This window comes from Hippocampus zosterae, chromosome 18 (genome assembly GCF_025434085.1).
Source record: "Hippocampus zosterae strain Florida chromosome 18, ASM2543408v3, whole genome shotgun sequence".
Classification (NCBI taxonomy): Eukaryota; Metazoa; Chordata; class Actinopteri; order Syngnathiformes; family Syngnathidae; genus Hippocampus; species Hippocampus zosterae.
Window position 1 is genome coordinate 15,041,205 of NC_067468.1, and position 19,438 is coordinate 15,060,642.

The following is a 19,438-nucleotide window of genomic DNA, read 5'->3' on the forward strand; positions in this document are numbered from 1 at the left end:
ACATCCAGTCGAGATTGGGGTGTTATTTATTAGGGACGGACCAATATCGAACGTCATAATGCAATAGAATCACGAGATGAAACTAACGGTCCGATTTTTATCACAGGAGTGTGGGGAGGTTTGCGACGTTAAAAAAAAAAAAAAAGCAGCTCACAATACTGTATAAAAACTGATATTGTTCAAAAATAAAAATATGAAAAAAATATGTCTGAGTACTTACGGGAGCTGACTGTGTCCACGTATTGAGGCAGGTAAGGCGCCCACAAATCAATGGTGTCCTTGCGCCCTGATTGGCCGATCCTTCTCAACTCAGCCAGCAATAAAGCTTGGGCTGCTTCACGTACCTACGTAAAAGCACAGACATTTCCCTCAGTGCCAAGACTGGGGTGCATCAATCACTCGCTCATTTGTGATTGGATGAAACTTTGCAAACAATATCAGTAGCGCCATAGCCTTTGTGAATAGAACATTAAGACGGTACAAACTGCAGAGGGCAAATCAAACGCAGCCCTGAGCGTTTTACCTCGAGACAGCGGTCCTGCCATCTCCTCGCCAGCATTTCGAGTAGTGGAGGTCTAAACTTATCGAGGCCCAAGAGGTCAGGGAGCATGACACAGTGCATTGCTGCCAGCTGGCTCCAACCTGCAAATACACACAAAGGTAATTTCATGGGATTTGTACTGGCAGGTGTAAGGGTGGGGAGGGCAAGGAGGGGGGAAGAAAAATCTGACATCAAATGAACAAAATTTTGCTTGCCGTGCATTGTCAGCTTTTTATATTGTTCTAGCGTCAGACAAGACAGATGTTAGACTGACGGAATACTGAAATCACACCACAATTAAATTACATTTTTACTGAAAATGTAATTTTTTCCCCAAACATTTTTGTAACATCCCCACACGAATGAGACAATTTGATTTTGAAGTTGACCCTTCAGTGAGAAACTGTTTTGTGTTTTACATGACAGCAACGATGCAAAGAGGTTCAACTGTAACACTACATTATCTTTCATTCATTCATTCATTCATCTTCCAAGCCGCTTGATCCTCACTAGGGTCGCGGGGGGTGCTGGAGCCTATCCCAGCCGTCTTCAGGCAGTAGGCGGGGGACGCCCTGAATCGGTTGCCAGCCAATCGCAGGGCACACAGAAACGAACAACCATTTGCACTCACACTCACACCCAGGGACAATTTTAGAGTGTTCAATCAGCCTGCCACGCATGTTTTTGGAATGTGGGAGGAAACCGGAGCACCCGGAGAAAACCCACGCAGGCCCGGGGAGAACATGCAAGCTCCACACAGGGAGGCCAGAGCCGGAATCGAACCCGGTACCTCTGCACTGTGAAGGCCACGTGCTAACCACTGGACTACCGGGCCGCCACTACATTATCTTTCTACTTGAAAATGAAAGCGTCTACTTTTGAAGACAGCATTTAGTCCAGGTGTGCATTTGAAACAAACATAAACCTTGCAAACCAACGCTCACAAGTTTTCGATATGGTCACATATCACGACCTGACACCGCTCCCCCATGTGCGTTTTGGTGTAATGTATTTTATTATGATGTCGCTAAGAGCCGAGGAGGGTTCGCCCATGTCAAAGAAGCACTGAGTGAGAAAACGGATATAGCTTTCACCGGCTTAATGTCACCAAGTGAGTCTACATTATAAAATAATAGGCAGGCCAACGAAGCAAAGAGAAGCCGAGAAGAGCAAACATGCAAAAGACAGAAAGAGAGAAATATCACTGGACAACACTAGACTGCACATGAACAACTCGACGAAACACCAGCTGACAGGGACAATGGTCAATGCACTCTCAAATGACTTGTTTCAAGACAGCGTTGGTTGTTTGCAAGTTCCACAGTGCTGAGAATTTGAAAACAAAAGGCCGCCAAACGTTTCTAATCTTTACCAGTGCCGCATTTTGATCGCTGTTCAAATGAGTGAGCCGAAAGTGAATTGAACATACCTACGACAGACAAACAAACAGGTAGACGTAGTGCGCTGTAGACCCAAACATTAAGAAAGACATGGTTTTGAAAAAAAAAAAAAAAAAAAAAAGGACCAACATGGACACTTGAGAAAAGCAGGAGGAGCACGACTAAGGTAAGATTGAGGCAGGAGACACAAAAACGTGAACAATAATAGATGGGTGGAAACCAATTCTGGGCATGTCAATAACTAAAGAACGGCTTGAGGACAGAAAAGTCCAAATGAAACCAAATATGACATGAAATGATTAAAAACTACACGAGAGGGAGAATACAAACATGAGAAAAGGAACACGAGGGAGTAGACAATAGAAGAAGGGAAGAAGAGGATCTCCAAGCGCAAGTGGGTGAATCAAGACAGGGCTGTCGGATTTCCTTTAAGCTGAACCCATCGGTTCAGTCGGTACCTTCATTGACCGAGGGGATGCTATGAGAAGCAGGACCAGGGCCGGGGGAGCCCGGGGCCCTCTGAGGAACAACAACCCCAGGAGCCCCCGGGGGCCCCGCCGTTGTAACGGTAGCAGAAACTTTGGTGCTGGCTGTGGTGGCTACCGCAGCTTGGAAAAGGAAGAAAAGGAGAAAAATAGTAAAGAGTGGAGGAAGATGTTAGAGAGCTGTCAACTGTATACATACACACGACACAGAAGGGGGGGGGGTGAGGCAGTTAAGTCGAAAAAAATAGTTTACACTCAATTACAAAACAGCAACAGAAAAGAATGAAAGCAAAAAAATATATATAAAAAACGTAGATTAAAAAAAATCTCTTGATCCTGTCTGGGGGGGGGGGGGGCAGGGCAGAGAGCAATCAGGTTCCAGCAGGTTTGAAGATCATGACTTAGAACTCTTGATTGAAACGATGAGGTCATCTTCAACGTTTGATGAAAGACAGTCATGTCGCCCCCCACCCCCCCACCCCCAATAAAAAACATTTATCACAGCGCACAAAATTTCCTATGCAGAAGAAAAGTCACAAGATAAGTCTCAAATCATCAAATGTAATGCTACAGAAAACAGAAAGAAAAGTAACAGATAAATTACTTTCCTGCAAGAGCACAGACAAAATCTGAATAAACCAAAACGAAAAGGCTTGAAGACATTTTTTTTGGAATAAGTACAATCAAGGATGTCCCACTAAAAGTACTAATTCTAACCCCCCCCCCCAAAAAAAATCATTGCCCCTTGCTAGCACAGACAAAATCTGAATAAACCAAAACGAAAAGGCTTGAAGACATTTTTTTTTGCAATAAGTACGATCAAGGATGTCCCACTAAAAGTACTAATTCTACCCCCCCCCCCCCCAAAAAAAAATCATTTCCCCTTGCTAGCACAGACAAAATCTGAATAAACCAAAACGAAAAGGCTTGAAGACATTTTTTTTGGAATAAGTACGATCAACGATGTCCCACTAAAAGTACTAATTCTAACCCCCCCCCCAAAAAAAATCATTGCCCCTTGCTAGCACAGACAAAATCTGAATAAACCAAAACGAAAAGGCTTGAAGACATTTTTTTTGGAATAAGTACGATCAAGGATGTCCCACTAAAAGTACTAATTCTAACCCCCCCCCCAAAAAAATCATTGCCCCTTGCTAACAGTATCTTCTGTGTGTATGTGGGATTTTAGGGGTGTCTATTTTTTTTTTTTTCCGGGAGATTGTGAGCTGCTATTAGTGCAAAACACACACACACACAACACACACACACACACACACACCTGGTTTGAGTAGACTGTCTGAGCAGAGGTCATGGCCAAGGAGTCCCTCTGAATGGGCATGAATAGGAGTGTGGCGCGAATCAGTCCACACGCTTGTCACGCTCCCGCCCGCCCCCCATTGAAGCATGACAATAGCCCCAAACCCCATTCCCTCCCCACCACCCATGCAAGTGTGCCATCCGAGGCAAGTGTGTGTATAAACAAATGTGCAGGTATTGTGCTTGACAAGTGTGCATGCGTGCGGTTGCGTACGTACGGCAGATGGTGACAGATGGTTACAATGTCGCCTACAGTGAACCTGACCGAATGAGTTGCGACACTTCTTTTACTTGGGGGGGGGGGGAAAGCATTGTGTTGCAGTGCACTTTGGTCATTTTGTCTCGCGGCAAAAAAATCCTCTGCGGATACAACGTGAATGATTGAAGTTGTAACAGAAAAACGCACGTTTCCCATTTTGATGGTTTTGCTTCTTATACGATCATTTGAATGTTCCTAAAAGATGTATAATCATACAAAGTTGATCAATGTTTCTCAATTTATCGAAGAAAAACGATCATTTACGTAGACGCATATGAGGGCCATTAAAAAAGAGTTCATTTTTGAGTTGTTTGTTTTTTTAAATTCATTTTTTTATTATTATTAAATCATTTGACGCTCAATGTCTATGGAAATGATTCATTTTTAAGAAGGTTGAACTCCAGCTGTGAACTCCAGCTGTTGTACCTCTACCATGTCAAAAATGACAAAAGAGTCCTTTTAAAGACCCACTGAACAAGAAAACACCAGCAGCTTCCTTCTGTGTTATATTTTTTTAAGTCTCTGTGGGATTTATTGCCAGTCGGCTACATTATGAGACCCCGCCTCTCTCCAAATGTCCCCGCAGGACCCCATGGGTGTGTGAAGCAAGCGCCCTCCCCCACCCCCCTCATCCTTTTGTAGTTACCTTGTTTGATCTGGGCTTGTAGTGCCGGGTTGGAGGGCTGAGGGGGTGTGGCCGGCGTCCTACGAGGAGTCTCCGGGGTTCCTCCTGGTCTGGGAGGCCTGGAGGAGGATCACAAAGACGAGGCATGAAATATTAAAGGAACGGACAGGAGAAAGGTGGAAGAGCACCCAAAAAAAAAGAAAAAAGAAAAAAAGACATTCACTTGCGCACGCGCACACACACACACACACACATTATTTGTCTGCTCAGGCTATTGAATTGTTAAGTAAAGGCACAATCCTGCATCTGAACATACCAGAGGAAACTTACTTTTTGAGACACAAAAATATATAAATATAATATATATATATATAATAAAATATAATATAATAGACAACTGACAAATAAAGCTGCACAAATCTCATTCATGCACATATTTAACGATGGAAAAAGATCTATACCAAACCCATTTTCACATCTCCCCTTTTTTTCGTTTACATAGATTATCATTGTCTGATATTGACATTTGTTTTCTGATTGTAATCATGAAAGTGGGGAAAGAATGCAAAAAAAGTATGAATTTCAGAAGAGGCAAATACTTTGTCAGTGCACCATATTATACTTTTGAGAGCGTCCTGCTATCTTGCATTTATTTACCTGGCCGGTGCCTTCTTCATATGCTCGCCGACAAAGGTGGCATTGGTCATGCCCATCAGCGTGTTGGCCAGCGAGATGACGGACAGGAGGTGATGCGTAGTGACCGCCCTTGACACGCCGTACGTCCCCTTGCCAACAATGTCTGACAAAGTCAGTTTGCGGCCTGTTGCGAGGGACAACTGCCGCAGCAAAGACTCCTGACAAATGAACCAAAGACAGAGAATGGCGAGAGCCCACCAAAGGCTATTTTTTTTTTCAGCTAGCATTACAACACAAGACATGAGCATTAAAATGAGGGACAATTAATTGTCCTGATTGGTCATTGGAATAGTTCACATTTTCATTTCGGATAAATCGTCCAGATTGGCACATACCTTGAAGGTGGGCAGCATGAGGGACATGTGACCTCCCCTGGAGATGAGACCAAAAGAAATGGGGCAGTGTGGCCTAAGCATGCCAAGTCTTTCCAGACAGATACCGTCCAGCTGCTCGTTGAGACCCCAGGCATGCAAGCAGGACATGAAGAGTTTGGCGGTGTCCATTGTAAGGTTGTACTCCAGAAGACTCAAGGACTTTGACTTCTCCTCACGCCTCCTCATCTCCTCCTCCTCTTCGTCATCTTCATCCAAAAGGTGCTCCTTGATGGTCTCCTTCATTGTTTCTTTTACCTATTTTATTTTTTTTAAACGACGTCAACACAAGGTGTTTGAAACCAACTCTTGAAATATACCACAAAGGCCTGTTCCAGAAGGTGAGTCTGGATTGCTGCGTGTTTCTTCCTGACCTGCTTGAAGATCTTGTTGGCCAGGAAAGAGCCTCCCTTGTCAGCGCCGGCCTGGCTTTTCTGCAGCGTCTCAGGGGACACCAGCATGGGATTTGGCCTCTGAGCTTCTTCCGTTAGCAACTGGATGATCACGGCTTCCACGTCAAAGAACAGCACGTGCATGTCAGGATCCGTGAGGTTGGTCTTCATTGCCTGGACCACCAGTGCATTGTGAGAATATTTGGGCAGGTTTCCCTAAAGAGGAGGAAGCATGTTGGAAATCAGTAAAAATGGGTGACTCCATCAGACGCACGAGGTAAACGTTTAAGAGTCAGACTATATAGTAGTCACACAAGACAAAAACAAATTATTTTTAAATGCTTAACATTGTTAGCACGTTTTGAGGGGTGACAATCGTACTTGAAACAATATGTTCACACACACACGCGCACTCTTGAGAAGACTTCTGTTTGCCCAGAATGTGCAAAACTATGAATCAGTGAAATTATCAATCACATTTAAAAATGCAAGGAAGGAAGGAAAATAATAATCATTCAAAACAACATTCTCGTCTTGGTCCTCGTGTCAATGTCAGCAAGTTCCAGTGGATGAACGTTGCCACCTAGAGGCCAAGGGCCCCATTGCACACGAGTCTACTTGTTTCACTGGAAAGCCATGCAAATGTGGTCAAGTCACAGAAAGTTCTTGGGACTTTTTTTTTCAAGCACCCTCTTGAACATTTGCTTGAAATCGGGAGTTCAAACCAAGCCCACATTGAGACTTCAAAAATTGTGTTAAATAAAACATTTCTGCAAGAGCACAAATGGCTTTTTCATGATTTTCTTCATTGTTGTTCTTCAATTTGGGGTTCAACGCCCACCAAATCACTGTGTATGATAAAAAGATGAATTGAACTACCCACACTGTCCTTGTAACAAGCCCATACTCGAGATTTGCACACTTTGCTCATCCAAATTTCAATGACATGACTTACCACCATTTGACAGTAACAGTGCACTGAATCAGCATATCAGCTGATTAAACCCAGAAAAAAACGGTAATCATAAAAACACATCTATTGATCATATTTTTCTCCCACTTTGGCGATACTTCCTTCAGACAAAAAAAAATCAAACAAAAACGCGGTTCAGCAGAAATGCCAGAGGACAAACTCAAAAGTCACATACTGACTTCCTTAACACCCGACTAAAAACTGCAACTGTAAACAGAGATGATGGCTTGCAGCTGACCGGGTGTAGTGTTTGTGTTCATAGTCTAACATTTCGTGGTCATTATCTTTCATCACACACGGCTGGGGGAGCATACACAGCCACTCACACAGGAGGAGGGGGGGTTGGATGGTGGATGGTTTTGACCCATAATGCAAGAGAAATGACCCTGGGGTGGGAGGCAACGAAAACAACAACAAAAAGCAACAGTGATGTATTTCCGATATAGAAAGGCAGGGAGAAAATTGCAGCATCTGTGCTCAGAAAAGAGCGGCGATTAAGGGGCCGCCCGGTAGTCCAGTGGTTAGCACGTCGGCTTCACAGTGCAGAGGTTCCGGGTTCGATTCCAGCTCCGGCCTCCCTGTGTGGAGTTTGCATGTTCTCCCCGGGCCTGCGTGGGTTTTCTCCGGGTGCTCCGGTTTCCTCCCACATTCCAAAAACATGCATGGCAGGCTGATTGAACACTCCAAATTGTCCCTAGGTGTGAGTGTGGGCGTGGATGGTTGTTCGTCTCTGTGTGCCCTGCGATTGGCTGGCAACCGATTCAGGGTGTCCCCCGCCTACTGCCCGGAGACAGCTGGGATAGGCTCCAGCACCCCCCGCGACCCTAGTGAGGATCAAGCGGCTCAGAAGATGAATGAATGAATGATTGCGTCTCAGCACTCGGACAATGAACAAATACCTGCCTAATTCCATTCAAATACAACGCTTGCTTCCTAGATCCTACTCCGCAGTCCTCAATTGAACAGTGACTGTACCTTGTCAGCGTTGTCTGCCGCCAGCAGATTGGTGGCGAGTGTTTGCAGTTTGTGCTGAGCCATGTTCTTCAGTGCCGCCAGGCTCCGGCGTGTCATTGCCTGCTTCAGGTTCACTGCCGAATGGCTCAGGGCGTCCACGGTGGCCGGAGCCAGCTCATCGCAGGCATTGAGTATCTCGACTGCAGTAATGCCCATCACGCAACGGTCCAAGGCCCCTGCAAACATTCGAGTAATCGGATAGTGAGCAAGTTAAGAGAATCGTAACAGAACATTGAAAACAACGTACTTTTTCTCACTTCAATCCTGTCGCATATTTTGTCTGTTGGGATTATGCGTCTTCAAAATTGTTATTTTTCATTAATGCCAAATATCCTTCCATCCCCCAAACCTTGCTTTCATAATGCTCAACTATCAACATCTATTGTCTTGAATGCGATTCGGTTCACAGTTATCTCCGGCTGCAACAATCCTGCGCCCTTACAAAAGAGACAGGTTTAGAGGAGACCCCATTAGCTGCAGACAGACCTGATGGCAGGATTGCCTCTAAGTATTGAGTGAGAAGCGAAGTGGCACCATTATGCTGTGCGTCGAAGAGAGAGAGCGAGTGTCTATTCGTGTGCGCGCGAGGGTGTGCAAGGCATCAGACATGCTCACAGACAGACTCTCTCCCTCTTTCTGACTGCTCTCGGGCTCACTTCCGCTCTTTCTCACGTACACATACACAGAGGCAAGGGCGCTATTTCCTCCCTCGCCGGCTCATACGCACTTTTAATTTCACACTCAGTTACCCCTGCAATCTATCAGCGCTGCAGCTCATTCAGGACCCAAACACACACACACACACACACCAGCACAGTATTCCCAGTGAGATCATTGTAGAGCACGTTCAAACCAAAGTTGCACTTTGGCTGACATGCACGTGTTCATTTGTGGTGGCATCGTTGTAATAGGTTGAAATAAAATGGCTTCTGGAAGCAGCAAAATTAGGTTGAAGAATAATTCTAAAATATTCACATTTTAATATCAAAAAGGTTTAAGTGTGTGAGAGACGCAGAACTGGGCGGCCCGGTAGTCCAGTGGTTAGCACGTCGGCTTCACAGTGCAGAGGTACCGGGTTCGATTCCAGCTCCGGCCTCCCTGTGTGGAGTTTGCATGTTCTCCCCGGGCCTGCGTGGGTTTTCTCCGGGTGCTCCGGTTTCCTCCCACATTCCAAAAACATGCATGGCAGGCTGATTGAACACTCTAAATCAGGGGTCACCAACCTTTTTGAAAGTGAGAGCTACTTCATGTGTCATGATTGTGTGAAGGGGTAACAAATTGATACACGTATGAAATAACATTTGTACAAATTACATTTCATATTAGAATGTGTTATTTTTAATACTTAATGATTTTAATTTTCAGGCTCTGATCATCTTAAAGATGTCTCACAACAATACCCGTGTTTTCATTTTTAAATCATAATTTCCACTAGCAAATCACAATCCTAACACTGGCGAGCAATTGGTGTGGTCCTCACGGGCTACCTGGTGCCCGCGGGCCCCACGTTGGTGACCACTGCTCTAAATTGTCCCTAGGTGTGAGTGTGAGTGAGAATGGTTGTTCGTTTCTGTGTGCCCTGCGATTGGCTGGCAACCGATTCAGGGTGTCCCCCCGCCTACTGCCCGGAGACAGCTGGGATAGGCTCCAGCACCCCCCGCGACCCTAGTGAGGATCAAGCGGCTCGGAAGATGAATGAATGAATGAATGAATGAGACGCAGAACTATAAAAATACTAAAAATGTTTTAAATGGCATTTTCATATCCATACTTTTCACCCATTATGGTTGAGTCCGGAATTTACTCGCTAGTCTCACCTGTATCCATCTGCCAGACATAAACGGAGCCATCAGAGCATCCGACAACGAGGTAATCATCAGCGGGGCGCCACTTGATGACTTGGATGGGGAACAGGTGCCGTGACGCAAGCATGATGCACTTCCTTTCCCGAAGGCTGAGCAGGCCAACCGAGTGGTCACTGGCCACGGAGCAGACGCAGTGTTGCGCCCGAGTCTGCAGACAAAAACAAAAGGCAGAGGCGCTTCATCAATAGACAAAATCCATTTGACGGTAACGCGCCAAAGTCAATGGCGGGAGAACTCACGCTGCAGTTTTCTGGAGGGACGATGAGCTGGGTGATCTCTCCTCCATGCACGCAGAAAATGTGCTTCATCTCTCCGGTGAAAATGTCCCACACGATGACAGAGAAGTCCACCCCTCCCGACACCAAAGAACGCTGGTCGTAGCGGGGCGAGATCTGGTACGGATACAGGACACATGTCACCTTATTCCTGTGACCTCGGAGCGTGCGATGGGGTGGCCATCCTGCAGGGAAGATGCAAATCAAACTTAGAAAGGTGCAATGTCGACTTTCCTCATACAAATCTTCAATTAGTGGACAATGAATGGATGTTGTGAAGCAAATACAGACATTTGTGATGTATTGATTGTCCTTGGCAGATGTTTGCAATCAACTCTGTGCCATTTAAGTTGCTAGTGTAAAAAGTTCTCCCAAAAACGACTCTCCTTTCGTCACCTCTTCTAAGCATGTGTTCTCCCTGCAGCAACTGAACGATGGCAGTCTGAGTAGCAGGAACCAAAATAATGCTGCCGTCTTCTCTACCGCACACCAGTCGACCCTGCGAGGGGATGTAGACGCTGGCCGTCACCTGAAGGAGGAAATCGGGTGCGTTTCAATGGAAGGTAAGAGAATTCGACTCCATCAGACATTTCCATTTCAAACTCCTGTATGAGAAACGTATTCGTGCACACGGTCACACCTTAATCGGTTCCTCTTTGCTGGGGAGGAGGCTGAGCTGGTCAATGATACCGGAGGACACGGGAATCAATTTATCAAATGCCTCTTGGAGACTGATGGTGGATGAGACCTGCAGCTCTAGAGAAAGAGGGACGTACAGACCACTGAGATTAGATCATTGGAGTTGATGAAAATACTATTCATTCATCCTTTCATTCATTCATCTTCCTAACCGCTTGATCCTCACTAGGGTCGCGGGGGGGTGCTGGAGCCTATCCCAGCTGTCTCCGGGCAGTAGGCGGGGGACACCCTGAATCGGTTGCCAGCCAATCGCAGGGCACACATAGACGAACAACCATCCACGCTCACACTCACACCTACGGACAATTTAGAGTGTTCAATCAGCCTACCATGCATATTTTTGGAATGTGGGAGGAAACCGGAGCACCCGGAGAAAACCCACGCAGGCCCGGGGAGAACATGCAAACTCCACACAGGGAGGCCGGAGCTGGAATCGAACCCGGTACTTCTGCACTGTGAAGCCGACGTGCTAACCACTGGACTACCGGGCCGCCCATGAAAATACTAAAATACTATAAAAAGCAAAGTACCCCCCCTCCTCAAAAAGTACGTTTCAAATTTTCATTAGTCCTCACCCGCCGGAGTGGACAGTGGCTGTGTAGGCGAAGAATCCGGGATGCTCCACAAGGACAGTCTGCCCGCAGAGTCTCCCTGGATCAGTAGCTTGTGGAAGGGCTCCCGTCGACCAAAGAAGAAGCAAGTCACGGGAGGACATATCAGGAGCTACAAAGAAGCAGAAATGAAAGTAAAATGAAGATCCATGGCTGCCTCAATGCATTTGGGCTTCTACTCGTATATAATGACATTTCAACAAGGGAGCTTAGTAACCGACCTGTTTGTCTGTTAGATTCTCGATGCTGTAGACCAGCGGCGGTATTGAGCCTTCTTTTTTGCCCACGTCGCTTCGGAAATGTACACTAGCGGGGAGACAGCTGGAAAATAGATGGAGATAAGAAAAACTAAACTAGCTGAACATTCTTGGTCTGTAGTGGTGCTGTTTGACAGTCGCCGGGCTCTGATGATGATGATGATGATGATGACGTTGGGTTGTTTGAAAATGTACCTGGCCGGTAGGTTATAAATGTAACTACAGCCGTCTTCAGTCCAGATGATGACTTTGTCGGCTGCAATGAACTCTCCGCCAGCCCAAGCCTTGTCATTGTCACTGGGCACGGAGCAGAGCAGCGAATAGTCACCTGCATCAAAAACCTGACAAACACAAAACATATTTGGGATTCAATTTGAGGCCAAGTGTTGCTCTGCTCGACCTCGTATGTGCGGAGTGTGATCAGTACTTGGTTCGGGGGGCCATCTCTTACCTTCCAGAACTTGGAGCAGACCACCAGCAGGCTGCTCTGAGTGAAGGTACAGAAGGAAATACTCTGACAGCCCTGACAATATATGGGTTTGGATTCTTCTTCGAACACCGGGTCCAGGTCCTGAGGGGATTTTTTTTTCAATAATATTTTGTTAATGTTTTTGTGTGTCGGGGGGGAAAAAAAAGGACAACCACTACTACCTGCATCCTGTTGACCTCTGCTGTGATGATCCAGACTTTCAAAATGCCCGTCACGGACACTGCCACGACTGTATCCTCTGCAGAAAGAGACATAAGTCAAAATGTAACCATGGATCCAAAAAAAAAAAAAAAACCACCAATATGTGCATTGCAATTTTACACCCGTTGTGCACATTCTTTTGAGTTTGAAACAAATTAAGGGGTAAGCGAATCGTGTCTTTAAACCTTGTGTGCGGTGTGATCGGATAACACTCATGGAGCTGATCCAGTCGGGGGATATTTTGGACACCAGCGAGTATAGCACCTCCAAACTGGTGGCGTCCACCACAAGGATCTCTGGGTAGTGGCCATTACACAGCAGACGACCTTCTCGCTGCGTGCTGACCGTGAACTGATAGAACTGGAGCATCACAGAGAAAGGTAAGAAGGAAATGACCACAAAAAAATTTGGAAAGCTGGCAATATTTCAACACTAGTGCACGCTATAGTATGTTTATAATATAAGAATCTGATGATAACTGTTAGAAAGAGACTGAACTGTAAATATATGTCTATTTAAATATGAATAATATGAAATGCGCATCATAAATGAATTTACCTGTATGCCAGTGTGAGCACAAGCCAGTTTTGTAAATTCAATACAGCGACCATCATTTACATCCCATAGACACATCTCCCTGGAGACACCAAAAATATGTTATTGCACATAATAAAATGAAAGCTGTTACATTTCTAAATACAATTTAGGAGATAGCCAATGTGCTCTCCTTTCTGGCGGATTTTCCATCTTTGACCTAATAGCCGACAAAATATTAACAACAGGCTCGGAACCAATAGTTTGGTAAGTAAAATAGTATTGAAGATGTAGTACCGTAATTTTTACTCACCCACTCTCTGATGCGCTGACAATGTACTGTTTATCTGAGCAGGCGCTGGCTTTCGACAGACAGGTGATGGAGGCTGTATGACCAAACAACATGGCCCTGGGACAAATCTGAGAGAAGTGAAACACAAAAACAATTCAAGCTGCAATTGCAATTTGCAATTCAAATCACCACGGCGGCAGGGCTAGCAAAGGCTTTGGCTTTTGCAGTAGATGTGCCCCAACAATAAACAATAAAAAAATAATAAAGTGGTTAAGATTCCACATCAATGCATTTGGGATTCTACTAGTATATAATGTCATATCAACAAGACAAACCTTTAGTTAATCGAATCGATAGGTCGGACCCTTCTTTATAAAATTTGGAGAGCACAAGGTGTATTCAAAACCATGCTCTGCACAAATTCACTGATCAAATTCAGTGGCTTGTCTTATAATTGACCGTGTCACCGTGTCAGAATTTTACCTCTGCATCACTTGGTACGAGGAGCGTTAAAAACCTGAAACCCCCATTATGATATTTCACTACCTCCAGCTCTGACGTCAGGTCCCAAAGGCAGATCTGTCCATCGTGGCAGCCAGTGATGATTGTGCTGAAGTCGTCCATCACCAACAGGCTGCTGATACAGTGGGTTGGAGCGGTGCGGCCCCATAGTACAATGGGTAGAACCAGATTGTTCCCTGACATCGTGCTGATCTGTCTGGTAGGGTTGAATTCAAATGAAGGAGTGTGAACACCAAAAATAATAATAATAAATAAGTAAATATCATTTCAATGAACTGTACTCCAACTCTCGTCTTGGGCCAATAACTGTTGCCCAACATACCGTCCATCTTTTTAATACAGCGCAGGCAATGGCCTTAAATAATTGCATTTCGCAAGATTTGGCGCAGGAAGAATTGCCTCTATTCATTGACTGTATTTCGCCTATCGGAACACACATATCAAAGGATATCGACCATTCGCTCAATTTGCGCTGTCCTGCAAGTTTTATCTTCCACAGAGGAAATAGCACAAAGCACTGCCGATAACTTGAAAGGTTTTCGTTTGCATTTCATCACGACGTCCCGTCGTTTCGTTACAGTTACACTTTGAGAGCTGTATTTCTTCCACTTGCTGGGATAGAAATTTAAATGTTGAATTAAAGGTCTGCGATTGATGATTTGAGGTTGACGACAGATTAAGTGTCAGCAGTGAGAAATGCGGCTCGGGGATAAGTGTGTATGAATGGCTGAAGTTGCTGTCACGGGTGGTTTCCCCACACTAGACATGATTGCATTATCAATACTGTAGCTTCTTTCTGTATACGCGTTATACAAACAACACCTGATCGGCTACAAAGATGCTATGCTACACTGAAGCCAATCAGCTGTAATGTTGCGACTTCCGGGTTGCTAAAGCTGCTCCTAGCATCAAAATGCTACGGTTGTGGATACGCACCATAAACAGACGATCACTGAGGCATCTCCTTCCCGATGGAATTTGGCAAAACAATCTAGGTCAGTAGGAAAATAAAAACCAACAAATCCGAGGTTGTTTTGAGCTTGAAGATCAGGCAAACCTTTGCGTGACGGTCAGTCAGCTTTATCACGAGACATCGTTTTGCTCTGACCCAGAACGCATCCGGGGGTTTCTTTCAAAATAAAGCACACCGATTGCACCATTTGCGGCAATGCGGTAGTATACCGTCACGCTGTTTTACAGCACAGTATCCAGTATGTCATTATTGTGAACTTTAAAGGTTAATACTCTGCAGCAGTCGTTCGTACAAATACCACAGACTCCCTGCAGATGTCTTAAATTTGTTATCTATTTTTATAAAGTGCAGTACATTTGATAGGTACAGTTTAGTTGAACTTCACTTTTACTTCAGTCTTTTGCATCATGAGCAACACTGACAAAAATGAAAGCCGCTTCTCAAGCAGTGCCCTAGTGTTCTGCGGGCTCATTCTAGTAGTATGCGAAAGAGTAACTGTCCAATTACACAGTCAGTTATTTTAGTTCATGTCTAACGTGCATACATTTTGTGTTATGGTGCAAAACGATTTGCAATATTATTTAAATGAACACTTAAACCTACTATGCAACCATATTTTAACGCTGGTCAAGATGGTGGTACTTGGTGTCAAATGTTTAAGAACGACTGATCGAGGACAACAGTCAAATACATTGAGGGAAATTCGTTTTTAATCAATAATTATCTACATTATAAAAATGTTGCTCCAGGAAGAAGTTCACATAACTTCATAAAAGACGGGCATGCCTTTGAAAATGGACTTTTATTTACAGGGATTTGAATTTGACTTACAATACAAATGTTTATAGACTGAGAGTCCCCAGAGACTGATAATTCTTTAAATCAGAAGTTGAGCAGTGTGCACGTGTGTCTACGTGTGGTGCGTGACAAAGTCTCCTTGAAGTGTGGCAGCTTTGGCAAAGGGAAAAGTCCTTCAAAATATCAGTCGTCTCCTCTTTCCCTCCATTTGTCCCGACTCAGTGACTCTCTCCTTTCTTTCCAACAACCTGCACGAAGAATAGACCATTAATTTACTGGCTGGAGGAAGAAAAAAAAACACTTTTTTAAAACTTATATGCTTAGTTTTTGGGGGATTCATACCCTTTTGAAGTCATTCATGTTGGTGGCCTGTACTGGATTACCAATGAAGGTCAGGTAGTTTATTTTTGTTGTCTCCTCATCACCTTGGTTTGATTTGATGAACAACTAGCGGATGGGGAAACAGAGACAAAAAATAACATACTGGAAATGCATTTTCTAGTCAAGTGAGGTGCAACATGTTTAGTTGTTTTTTGTTTGTTTGTTTTGTTTTTTAATGTGACCGAGTTCAAGCTTCAGCAAGGCACAAAAGTACCGAGAGTGTTCGGGTTCTTACCGTTACACTCTGCACATTCTGAAACTTGACATAGCGCAGTGGAATGATTCCATCATCTTTGTAGTCTTCCTCTGCAAGTTCCAGAGTTTGGGTGGCTTCGTTTCGCTCGGCGTCGTCGAAACCCATAGAGCGCGGGAGATTGATAAATATCTTAACCACTTTAGGAGCCTGGGCTGGTGCACAAACAAAGGGAAACGACATTTCGCATGGGCGGAGAGATGATGGAGAGATGATTCAAGTCGAAATCAATGCAAAAAGACTCACCAAAGTCTGAGGACTGTAGCTTCATGGAAAAGAGCTTCACAGGCTGGTTGAAGGCGATGGTTATCAGTAGCTGCAAACAACATATGGATGTCTGGATCTCAATTTTTTTCAATACGATAAAGATATATCGCCAAACCCTACTCTGGTTGCTGTCTTTTTTGTCCCTTACCTGTTCATCACAGTCTGACTCCAGATAGGAAGAATCTTTCAGTAAGCAGCTGTCAAATCCACATTCATCACTCTCGTTGAGACACTCGCAGCCGGCTTTGTTGACAAAAGGCATGAGGTCCATCTGAAAATATAATCAAGTACTATACTGCATTTTAGCTTTATTTGAAAGTCAACCTAAATGCCTGTAATTTAGTCAATACTGCAACTTTGGCATAGAACAGTTTCGATCAGGGGTGGGCAAGCCGTGACTCTGCAGCCGCATGTGGTTCTTTCATCCTTATGTTGCGGCTCTGCATGGCCTGGAAAATTAATTTTAAAGTGTCAGATGGAAGTGTATATTATTTATTATTTCTCTCAAAAACACGGATCACTTCTGTTATGTTCTCTGACTGTACACAAGGTGGCAGTGTTGAAAAGAAAAAGGAAGTAACAACAACATTGTCATTTCCGATGTCATTGCGGCTCTTTCCGTGGAACTCGGGTCGAAATGGCTCTTTGGTTGTACAAGGTTGCCGACCCCTGGTTTTAATGATTTAAAGTGATGTCCACTTACATATCCCCTCGGAATGTCAGAGTCCTCACTGTTTCCTGGATCATTCTCTGTGAGCTGTTTGATTTTGTCCTCCAGACCCGCAGCATCTGCTCCTTGGTACTGGTCTACCCGATCCCGGTTCCTGAAGAATAAGAACGTCGGCGTGGCTGATATGTTGTTGGCTTCCTTTGTCGTCTAGGAAAGAAAGAGATTGATCAGTCATATGTACTTTCTTCGGTACAATCTTTTTATTCCTAAAATAAATTCCAAAATAGTCTCTTTTATAAAATTGTTTTTCAACCATCCTAAAACAAAATTGATTGTAATGACAGAATAATGACAGAACAAGTGAAATATTTGCAAACTTCATGCTTACAGTAAAAACTGAATTATTGCATGCGTAAACATCACACATTTAATAAACATTGATTCACTACATCACATTGTTAAAAAAAAAAAAACACACACACACATATTCACAATGTTTCATTGCTTTTGCGTGTTTGAGATCAGACTGACCGGACAGACATGGACATCAACTTCAAGGAAGACAACCTGTGGATACTTATTACTCAACATGTTGAACGCTGGAGCTATTCTGACACACGGCCGGCACCTGAGGGGTAAGCAGAATGGGCTGTTAACTTGATCGAGTCACACAGTAGTGCTCAAGTCATTGATAAAATAGTATAACTCACTTAACACAACAAAATATGCATCTTGCATAGAGGAGAGCTGTATTTCTGCTGTATTATGCTGTTCAAGCCCAAATAAAGTTGGATTGTCTTGTATGTGTTTTCTCCAGATCAGAGTATCTGACACAGTTAATCAGAGTATTATTATCTATGTCAACAATTGAGTTACAGTCATTGCTAACTGACTAAAATATACGGACAATTGTCAGCATGCAATCAAGAAATTGACTCTTACTCAACACGTATGATATGACAGAATAGATGACTGGCAAGTAAACGCAGGAAATGTGTTTCCTAAGTGCCTACAGTCAAATACTGTACTGGACAACTGAGGGAAATGGACAATTTCATGTACTACTGATCGTTTCAACGCTGATCCAATATCATATTCGCTATTCTTCACACACATTATATCAGGCAACCTGTCATTGGATTTCACAAGGAAGAACTGTAATTGTGCCATGTCATTGCAAGCAAGTCCGCTCGAAAAGCTAACGCTAGCATAATGCTAGCCTATAGATACATCACGCAAGCTACTGTTTTCAGAGATTAATCTGCACCGTTCATGCCATTTATTCCAGTTAATGGTGACCACTCGTAACCAACCAATTTGCATAAAGAGAGATAGCTGGTTGTAGGACGGCCTCCAACGTGGGACTTACCCGGCCATTGTGAACTTTACCACCGTGAGCCTCGAGCCGGCGGCCGCTAGCTCCGGTAGAAATTCCGGATCGCTCCCGATCACTTTAACACCGACCATGGTACAATGAGAGACGCGACCTTGTTATTATTATTATTCCTGGAATAACACGATTACACTTAACTACTGTAAGGTATTTTGTTGTGTTTTGAGCTTAGCGTCAAAAGTAAGCTCAAATCGGCTGTCTATTCGTGAAGCGCTCTCAGACACGGCAAGTGATTCGCCATGTGACATTCTGATTGACCAATAGGAGTGGATCGGGGCGCGGCCTGTTTTAACGCAGTCGTACTTTCACATTAATATTAGCGCCGCCTAAAGCATTGGAGTGTAAACACATCAAATACGCTTGTTATGTCGTCTTGATGAGACTGGTGACTGTGTTCAATTTTTATTGCAACTTCAAATGTTATTCGGCTCCAAAAATGACTCTGTTTTATTACTCGTGGTACTTGCAAATGTATTGTAGTTTGTCACATAACACATAGTGCAATGCTGTGTTATGCTTCAAGGTCCCACATGCCAACTCGTAATTTCCACACCTGAGACAGCATTACTGAAAACAGGGGAATGGGCCAAACATTAAAACAAAATATCCATTTAGTACCGAACATAGTAACTCACAGAGCCAGTGCAACCCATTTAGTATTGTGACGCCCTCGCTTGTGTTTATAGGTCGACACGGTTGCCGAAGCTCTTCATTTGCTTTTACCACAAGCAGTAACAGTTTGCACAGTCATTCAGGAGCTGCTCTGTGCAACAGCTCACGCCCAACCAACACACTAACAAAGCAAATAAAGAGCAACTTTTAACTACGACAACATACAACTATTTAAATGCATGCTAAAAAGTGTGTGGCTTCAAAACTCATAC

The 19,438-nt window shown here is 44.1% G+C and overlaps 2 protein-coding genes across 4 annotated transcripts in view; both read right to left on the reverse strand.

The window, feature by feature from the left end:
* LOC127591162 (WD repeat-containing protein 7) overlaps window positions 1-14,927 on the reverse strand; it is a 34,525-nt gene extending 19,598 nt beyond the window's left edge. The window contains exons 1-22 of one of the 3 annotated variants that reach the window (XM_052050986.1): window positions 14,756-14,927; window positions 13,844-14,011; window positions 13,319-13,425; window positions 13,030-13,108; window positions 12,657-12,831; window positions 12,432-12,508; window positions 12,232-12,351; window positions 11,976-12,121; window positions 11,745-11,844; window positions 11,488-11,635; window positions 10,854-10,969; window positions 10,610-10,742; window positions 10,178-10,398; window positions 9,891-10,086; window positions 8,035-8,249; window positions 6,069-6,302; window positions 5,659-5,952; window positions 5,285-5,481; window positions 4,649-4,746; window positions 2,400-2,549; window positions 524-642; window positions 221-344 (exon numbers count right to left, since the gene is read on the reverse strand). In XM_052050986.1, coding sequence (XP_051906946.1) covers window positions 221-344; window positions 524-642; window positions 2,400-2,549; window positions 4,649-4,746; window positions 5,285-5,481; window positions 5,659-5,952; window positions 6,069-6,302; window positions 8,035-8,249; window positions 9,891-10,086; window positions 10,178-10,398; window positions 10,610-10,742; window positions 10,854-10,969; window positions 11,488-11,635; window positions 11,745-11,844; window positions 11,976-12,121; window positions 12,232-12,351; window positions 12,432-12,508; window positions 12,657-12,831; window positions 13,030-13,108; window positions 13,319-13,425; window positions 13,844-14,011; window positions 14,756-14,758 — 3,220 coding nt within the window. In that variant the 5' untranslated portion in view covers window positions 14,759-14,927. Of the gene's footprint in view, window positions 1-220; window positions 345-523; window positions 643-2,399; window positions 2,550-4,648; window positions 4,747-5,284; window positions 5,482-5,658; window positions 5,953-6,068; window positions 6,303-8,034; window positions 8,250-9,890; window positions 10,087-10,177; window positions 10,399-10,609; window positions 10,743-10,853; window positions 10,970-11,487; window positions 11,636-11,744; window positions 11,845-11,975; window positions 12,122-12,231; window positions 12,352-12,431; window positions 12,509-12,656; window positions 12,832-13,029; window positions 13,109-13,318; window positions 13,426-13,843; window positions 14,016-14,755 lie in introns of all 3 variants that reach the window. The other 2 variants (XM_052050987.1, XM_052050988.1) reach the window with 2 other exon arrangements.
* A 652-nt stretch (window positions 14,928-15,579) lies between these two features.
* Window positions 15,580-18,817, reverse strand: txnl1 (thioredoxin-like 1). The gene is made up of 8 exons (XM_052051049.1): window positions 18,531-18,817; window positions 17,693-17,789; window positions 17,195-17,368; window positions 16,640-16,762; window positions 16,471-16,540; window positions 16,207-16,379; window positions 15,933-16,037; window positions 15,580-15,838 (listed from the first exon to the last, which is right to left on the reverse strand). Exons 1-8 carry the CDS (start codon window positions 18,626-18,628, stop codon window positions 15,809-15,811), a joined length of 870 nt encoding a protein of 289 aa, XP_051907009.1. The 5' UTR covers window positions 18,629-18,817; the 3' UTR covers window positions 15,580-15,808.
* Window positions 18,818-19,438: the final 621 nt, after the last annotated feature.